The sequence below is a fragment of the Thunnus thynnus genome, chromosome 2 (genome assembly GCF_963924715.1).
Source record: "Thunnus thynnus chromosome 2, fThuThy2.1, whole genome shotgun sequence".
Taxonomy (NCBI): domain Eukaryota; kingdom Metazoa; phylum Chordata; class Actinopteri; order Scombriformes; family Scombridae; genus Thunnus; species Thunnus thynnus.
In genome coordinates this window covers 38,697,848-38,706,533 of record NC_089518.1, presented here as the reverse complement: position 1 = coordinate 38,706,533, position 8,686 = coordinate 38,697,848, and the positions used below count along the sequence as shown (strand labels likewise).

Here is an 8,686-nt window from a genome sequence, read left to right as displayed (position 1 = left end):
GCATCAGTCAGCCCGATTTTCAGCAAAATTTGTACTTTTACTTCACTACTTTGAGTAAACTTTGCTGGTAGTACTTCTTTTATTTAAGTAGGACTTTAAATGCAGGATATTTATTTGTAATGAAGTATTTGGCATTGATTTTTATTGATACTTAGTCAAATCAAAATCAACAAAAAACACAAGAAAGACATGCAAAACTCACACCAAGGAATCATAAATAGACAATATTAGAACTACAGTATAAATATAATGTAAATAGAACAGAAATTGTTTGGAAACATACAAAATACACACAAATGATCCATGAATAATATCCAACATAAATACAAATACAGCTTCAAAATGTGTAATTCTTTTGCCTGTGTTGCCTGTAGGAAGCACCCACTGATAATATTATAAATAAATAAGTAAATAATATGATTAGAATCAATTCAATATTCAGACATAATAATTAAACATTAAACTGCATCTTTATACCGCAAAAATTAATAGTTTTATTCAAGTAATAATTGTTTTCATTATTGATTAATTTGCCCAGAGCTGACGCTGACCAGTAGTACAAGTACATTTACTCAAGTACTGTACTTAAGTACAATTTTGAAGTACTGCTCTAACACTGATGCTTCACTATTAATAATCTAATGATGTCATATATAATAATATATCAGTCAGAGGGACCAAACCACTACTTTTACTGCAATACTTTAACTACATCAAGCTCATAATACTTATGTACTTTTACTGCAATACTTTAACTACATCAAGCTCATAATACTTATGTACTTTTACTGCAATACTTTAACTACATCAAGCTCATAATACTTATGTACTTTTACTTTGATACTTTTAGTTTGATTAAATGTTGATTGACATACAGCCACTGGTCATTTATCATCTCTAACTGGACACAGAGTCAGAACCAGCTCTGTTCAGTGTGGTTAGAAACATCATGGCGCCCTCTGATGGATTTATCTTCACACTGCAACTGAGCGCCAGTAAACGTGAATACATTACAAGTCCTGTAGATTTGTTCACACTTCTTGTGTAAAAGCTGAATGTTTGTCGTGTTGGTGATGCTGATAAGGATGAAATAAAAAGACAAATGTATCTTGTTTTCAATGATGTTCATATGATGTATGTTTATATTTCCCAATAGTTTAATTCAATTTACTAAAGCTGCAATCTGCTGTGAAATCAATACATCTGTTTATTTCTGATCAATACTCACTTGTAAACATTATTAAAATCATTTCTGTCTTGAGCTTCTCTTCCTACAAAACAATCAAGATGCAGTCAATCATTTTCAAAATATTGAGAAATAAACAAAGACAACTGGGAGTAAATCTTATTTTATTGTCTTAAAATCAGTCAAGACAGTTTCTTGACTAAATAATCTCAAATATTTCTCAGTTTGACTCATTTACATGAATCCAAACACTTCTGAAACACACAAACATGAGTTTTTATAAAGTTGATGTATCTTCAGATCCTTCTGGTTTGTCAGACGGTAAACAAACTCGTCTGATCGTTGTGACGTCAGAGCTGCAGGTCACGTGTCTTCATGCTGTTCTGTCAACAGTCATGAACAATAAAGTTTTAAAAGCTGAATGTTGAACATCAGGCTTCAACAGCTGGTTTGTCTTCACCTGCAGAGAAACAACAGATGAGTGTCAGGATCTTCATCTTCAGGAGAAACATAAACAACAACAACAAAAACAAAAACAAAGACAATACAAACCAAAAAACAGGTTTTGAAATGATTTGATCTGATGTGGAAATATGACAGTTCTGATATTCGCCACTAGATGGAGCAAAATAAAAACTTTTGTAGAGTAACCAGGGTGAGTTTTTGAATGTGTGTCGTGAGCAGGATGTGCTCGTCACTGAAGGTTTGACATGTTCACTCAAAGCTTTATGGTTTCCACATGCAGGAGCTTCTTCTACTGGATTCATTACCAGTAAAAACAGCAGGAGTTCTACTGGTCTCATGAACAGACCATACAGACATAATCCCAACATAACAGCAAGTCATCCAGACTGAGATGTTTCTCTTTCAGTGACATTTCGCAGGTGAATCAGACTCTCAGTTGCTGCTGCTGGTTGAACAACTGCAGCTGAACTTCAGTATTTAGTTACTGGAGTTGAAGAGAAGCTGTCTGATCCACACTGACGCTCCTCTGTACAGATATTATACTAAATACTACAAAACACTATATAAAATATGACAACAAACCATCACAGAGAGCCTCAGATTCAGGTTCTGTTCTCTGAAAGTAAAGCTGTTCAGCTGGAAACTGATTAAATAAACTTTAATCTGATTGTATTTCAGTGAAATGTTTCTGTAGCGTCAGTATCTTGTTCAGCTGTAATATGAAAGAAAACATTAAAGGACGCATATTCTGCATATTTCCAGCTCTATATTTATATTCTTTGGCTTCACTGGAATATCTTTGCATGATTTACAGTTAAAATGTCCTTATTTATCGTATACTGGTCCTTTATGCAGCCCCTCAGTTCAGCCTCTGTCTCTAACAGGCCCGCCTCCTGATGAGTCCGCTCTGTTCTGATTTAAAATGAAAATATAGAGCTGGTCTGATTATTGCTGTGGTTGTAAGTCACACTGCGATGGGAAAACTAGTTCATGTGGACTGATGTGATACGAGGAGACTGATCTCCTTGAAACCTTCAAGTTGACTTTTTCAGTGTCCTAGTTCATTTTATCCAAATTTGTGCATGTGTGATGATGACAGAGATGTAAAAGTTATTGCAGAGATGTTAGAAGGTGAAACAAGAAGCAGAGTTGTGCTGCTTCTGTTCAGACTTGTGACAAGTTCACAGTGTTACAGAAAAAAGTGACTCACGTGCTTCTTCAGACATGAGATCAACATGTTTAATTACCATCAGATTAACGTAAAGAGCTGCAGGTCTGAAAGAAGCTTTTAAAGACAGATCAGAAGAAAAACTGAACATTTAACTGAATCCTCATGATAATCCTGACATTAATGTATGTGTGTGTGTGTGTGTGTGTGTGTGTGTGTGTGTGTACGTACAGTCAGGTTTGGGTGGAGGTGGAGGAGGAGGTGGGGGAGGTGGTTTGGCGCAGGTGTAGGACACCTCCAGGTATCTGGTCTGCTCCTTACAGGGATATTCACCAAACACCCGCTCAGTGACGGGGACCAGACAGGACCTCCTGTTACCACAGCTGCAGACACACACACAGATCACGATGGAGGTGTGAACAGTTTGCCAACAGTTACTTTATGAAGTGATAATCTGTGAGTCTGTCAGCTGGACTTCTTCTATCTGATATATTCATGTTTAAAGATGACGGGGAGGTTTCCTTACAGATCCTCCACCACCATCTCAGCCCAGGGGAAGGAGCAGTAGTTGTCGGGTCCGTCGTCAGGTTGGGCTTTTCCCTCCCCGCACCTCGTCCCCACGCCGACCTTATACAGGATGTGTTCCAGCTTTATCTTACTGCCGACCTCTGCAGGAGGAGACGAGACGAGTCACAGCTTTCATTCTTCAACTTTTTTTTAACAATAACGTGGAAACAGAAATGAATGAAGTCAAGCAGTGGAAAAAAACTTTTACTTAAGTAAAAACAGCAATACAATGAAAAAATAATTAATTATGAATCAAAGTTCTGACTTAAATAAAAGTAGATTAGTACTGGCAGCAAAATGCACATCAGTTATCAGTTACCTCATAATAATAATAATAATAATAATAATAATAATAAGATAAATGTGTTTCTGTGTTTTCTTACCACACGACATCTCAGCAGTGTCATTGTGACAGGCGTAGATGACCTCTCCCTCTGTTGAAACACACACAGGTCAGACTGCAAGCAGTGACATCATCATCATCATCATCATCATCATCATCATCATCATCATCATCATCATATCGATGAAGGCTAAAACAAAGAGATTGTTAAATGAACGTTTTAGTTTAGAACATGAGTTTTAACTATCTTCCAGTTTACTCTCCTCCAGTGTTTCCTCCACACTACGATTATCAGAATTTACTGATAATTTAATTTAACGTATCTTGTTTATCAGTTTTAGAAAGAAAGACTTTTATTGACATGAGCTGATCTTCTTCAAGTTTAGCTAAACTTACCTGCAGAGCGAGTGAAATACCAAGCCGCAGCCAGCACTGAAACACAACACAAAGTCGTCTGAGTTACAACTTTTATCATTTTAACACTGCAGTAAAAAGATCCACTTGGTCTAATATTTAAACTAAACCAGAAAGGAACCAAATAAAAAGTAACCAATAATAATAATAACCAGTTTGTAATAAACAGTCAAACATTTCCGCATTTGTGAATGAAATCTGACTCCTGGCATGAAAATACATCACAGATGTTAAATATCTTCACTCAAAAAACATCAGATAGTAAAAGATGAAAACTAGATACTGTAGAAAATATTAATGTATCAAAACAAAAATCTTGTGTTGTTAATCAGAGAGAATTTTTTGTGAAATTTCATAAAGCTTTGATACCTTAAACTTTTGCAGAACTAATGAACACTTTATCATCAGCAGATGAAACACAGTTTCAACCATAAAGCTCCGTAAGAATGTCAACAGCATTATAAACACATTCAGAACCAGAGGAGACAAACATTCAAATACTAAACACTGAGTTTAAAAAAAAAACTAAAATCAGAAGATCTGCAGGGATTTTAATCTGCATGCTTATATTTATATTTATATATGAGGAGAGTTAGTAGGATCTACTGCAGAGAGAAGCAAACTATATACATTATAACATTATATACATAAAAAAACTCCTGAAAACAGGGTAATAAATATGAGAATAAAATGTTATATAAATTTAAAAAAACTCTTGAGAACAAGGATGTAGTCAATATAGAAGAAAAAGAACATAAACCACCAACAGGTCCCAGAATCAACACAAACCATATAAAAGCTGAACTCAACTGCAAATCGAGATTAATAAAGCAAATTAATATATAAATGCATATGATGTTTTCTGTATGTGGACTTTTACTGCTACATGGACCAAGTTATCTTCACACTAATGTCACTCCAAATATCTGATCACTTATTTAAAGACTAATTTCAACAACACAAACAGGTCCTACAGTGTCACACATGGTGTCTTTAACATTTCAATATTTAACATTTTGTTCGTCTTGTATTTTTTTCATCTTCTTTTCCTCCCTGTTATGCTCCGCTCTGATCTGTTGGTTTAATCCTTGAGCCCAGAGGTCCATTGCAGTCAATTTAGACAACAAGTCAATTCATTTATCTTTAACTGTGCTTTTGGAGACAAAGTTAAGCTTTCCATAACAGATACAGTTATTTAATAGTAATATTTCATGTATGAATACACAACAAACTCAAAGAACAGTCAGTATAATTCATACTGTTGGATGCATTTGGGACACAAGTTGCAGATATCACCAGAAAGAGTAAATAACAAACAAGCTGTAGAGCAGAGAGGATACTCACAGCCGAAGGCGACCAGCCTCAGTGGGACCATGTTGGTGTCTCCTCTTCTGTCTCCACCTGCAGACAGTCTGACAGTGAAAGCAGCATCTGGACGTCCAGGTATTTATGTGGCCGTCCTGACGGCAGACATGCAGACGCCTGTCCCGCCGCCGCCGCAGGCACGCGGGGGCCTCCTGCCCCAGATGTGATGAGCATGTAAAAAGCAGCAGGAGAGATCTATAAATCCACAGGTTTCAGGACCTTTAACACTTTACATCCCAGCTGCTCCTCATTCTCTCCATATTTCTCATTAAGACGCTCAGAGCTTGAAAGAAAAAACATCTGGATCTGTTAACCAGGGTGGAAACTGTGTTAGCTAACAGGCCCAAATTTACAAAATGTGCATGTTTTGAAGGCCCTATAGCTCTGTCTATACTACACAGACCTGGTCTATACGGGGACTTTAATCTTTGTGACAATTAGCTTAAAAACAGACAGCGATTTTTCTTTACAGCACACAAATACTGAACCCTTATTCCTCAAATCTTAACTAACTATTGATGATGTAAAGTTCTCACAGTAACCTGACTCTCCGTCCACATCTATCATCTAATTTTTCAACAGTTCAGACAGGTCTGCTGATCTATGACGGCTGTCCTCAGATGGAAAAACAACGAGCCAATCAGAGTTTAGCAGGCGGGATTCAGAATGAGTTGGTCGTCTTCTTTTACCAGAAGCAGAAAAATAGTGACGAGTGTGGATGAGATGTTTGCTGCTGTACAGATTGTTGTTGTTTATCTTTAATATTCATTAAAAACATTAACTGCTCCTAAAAGACGGGTTCACAATTTTTCAAGTTAACAGTCAGGAGCCCAAATGAACAGTGAAACCTGTTTTTCTTGCTGTAATCATTCCTCCTGTTCATACTGACCATTAGAAGATCCCTTCATAATGACCTTACAATGGAAGTGATGGAGGACAAAATCCACAGTCCTCCTTCTGTGCAAAAATGTATTTAAAAGTTTATCTGAAGCTAATATGAAGCTTCCAAATGAGTCAAATCAAGTAGATATCTTTCAACGTTACAGTCTTTTTAGTGTCAAAGTTCCTCTTTTTGTTACTATACTTCCACCTGCAGCTCAACAGGGAAACACTGGAACCCAAATCACAATTATTTTCATTGTCAAGTAAACTTTTGATTATTTTCTTGATTAATAGATAAAATTTTGACTAGCTGGAATAGAAAATGTGAAAAAATAATGAAAAGTGTCCTGAGAGGCGTCTTCTTTTATCCAGCATGAGCCACATTGATCAGGTTAAATCTGCTGGTCTTCTTCACATGTTAATAACTTTTAAAGGTGGGACTGTTTTACTTAAAGTGTTTTTAATATTTTGTCCACCTCATTTACATACGTAGGGCAAAATATTAGAAATGCACAACAATACGAAATCACACCAAACAACTGCATCAAAATGACCAGAGTTTGTGACCAGAGTGTAAACAGCAGATCAAAATGATGTTTCTCAAAGTGCTGAAATGTGTAAACCAACAGAAAACCTCCTTTCAAACCCAGCAAAGTTCACTGATGAGCTTTAAAGTGTGATGGGAGAAAATTTTAACACAACAAAGTTACTGAGTTTCATTTTTTGAAGAAGCCAAAAACAAAAAATGTATTGTTTTTTCTCTATTATGAAATAAAATGTTGACAGATTAATATTGTTAAAAATCCTCCACTGTAGACTACACAGGACCCCCAAAGACACCAAAAACTCAGAAAATGTCCCAACATGCATCAGCAGCTTGTTGAAGGAGTCCAGATGGCCGCCTGAGACTCATAAATACCAGAGTCCACTGCAGCAGGTCATAACTCAGCAACAGGACGCCAACGTCACTATGATCTTACAGAAATGACAGCAGCTTCCTAAACATTTCACATTTTAACTTGTTTTGGCTTTGATGATGTTGAGTTAAGACTCAAGAACAGAGACTGACTCGAGTTGATGAAAATTAAGATTTGACACGCGAGTTTGTCTGTTTTTTATTGTATTGTATGTATTTTGTGTTTTAATATTTGTGTTACTCATGGTGTTAATTCGTTATTCAGATAAATATTGTTCCTGCCTGTTTATGTGGTCGTTCCTGTGTTCACTTAGTAGTAATCATTTACATTTTTTTTGTTACAGATACATATAAAAACAGTATATTTAAACACACACACACACACACACACACACACACACACACACACACACACACATATATACACAGACACACACACACACACACACACACACACACACTCCAGTCAGATTGAACTGAGTGCTGCAGGATTTCAGATAGGTGGTTAAATCTTATTGTTTGTCAGTCAAGCAGATCTGGAGGCAATTTAAAAAACATTTTGATGTAAGTATGACCTTGTTATACTTCCCTATCTGAGGAAACCACAACTTTCCTTCAGCCTCCTCTGATTCCACTGTTCTAACCTGGTATAATAAGAGAATTAATTAAAGCTGTAAGCAGCATTAAAACGGGCCCTCGCGCCTCCGCACACATCGGGCTGCAGCGCAGTCGAAGGGCTTCTGTTACGGGCATGTAGATGTCTTCAGACCCGGCTGTTTTCATACAGTGCAAGAAGGAGATAAACATCACTTCCTTTGTCCACTATTTTGCCTGCTATTGGGGCTGCTTCGCTGAAATTTCGTAGGGGGCGCTATTCAGCCAGTTTGCATCACTGATGGAATATTGTCACGTAGACATGTTCAGGCCTGGAGAAGTTTGGTGCAGACTGAAGCATTTACAATAAAGTTATAGCAACTTCCTCTGTCATGGCGAAACATCAAATCTCAACAGTGCGAGGATGAGAATTTTCTGCAGGGTGAGACATGTCTGTCTTGCTCACACCTGTGTCATCAAAATCATGCAAGTTTTGGGTCCATTCACTTGAATTTCAATTAGTAAATTGAAAACTCTTGATGAGTTTGTGTGTAAAACAAATCAATTTCCTAATTTTCATCAAGTCTATTTTTAGAAAAGTAAAGACTTTTGACCCACATGACCTGGTCAAAGTTTGATTGACATGTGTACTGTCAGTTGTGTAGAGACAATAAGTAACTGCAGCTGGACACAGAAAAATACTCATATATTTGAATGGAGAGTGTGAGTGAACCACTAGGTGCTCAGGCCCTAATAAAGGAAAAACTGCAGTACAGAGCTACAAAT

At 36.8% G+C, this 8,686-nt stretch overlaps 1 protein-coding gene across 1 annotated transcript; it reads right to left on the bottom strand.

The window, feature by feature from the left end:
• Positions 1-1,333: 1,333 nt before the first annotated feature.
• On the bottom strand, positions 1,334-6,565 carry LOC137170310 (L-rhamnose-binding lectin ELEL-1-like). Its single transcript, XM_067573576.1, has 6 exons — positions 5,488-6,565; positions 4,126-4,161; positions 3,770-3,820; positions 3,346-3,487; positions 3,051-3,202; positions 1,334-1,646 (listed from the first exon to the last, which is right to left on the bottom strand). The coding sequence occupies exons 1-6, from the start codon at positions 5,516-5,518 to the stop codon at positions 1,618-1,620; spliced, it is 441 nt and encodes a 146-aa protein (XP_067429677.1). The 5' UTR covers positions 5,519-6,565; the 3' UTR covers positions 1,334-1,617.
• Between the last annotated feature and the right edge of the window lie 2,121 nt (positions 6,566-8,686).

What these genes read in the sequence shown, in the direction of transcription:
- LOC137170310 (XM_067573576.1), bottom strand. Translation starts at nt 5,518, where the DNA reads ATGGTCCCACTGAGGCTGGTCGCCTTCGGCT. An exon ending in GAGGCTGGTCGCCTTCGGCT is followed by an intron (nt 4,162 to 5,487) that starts GTGAGTATCCTC and finishes GTTGTGTTTCAG; the next exon opens with TGCTGGCTGCGGCTTGGTAT. An exon ending in GAGATGGTGGTGGAGGATCT is followed by an intron (nt 3,203 to 3,345) that starts GTAAGGAAACCT and finishes GTGTGTCTGCAG; the next exon opens with CTGTGGTAACAGGAGGTCCT.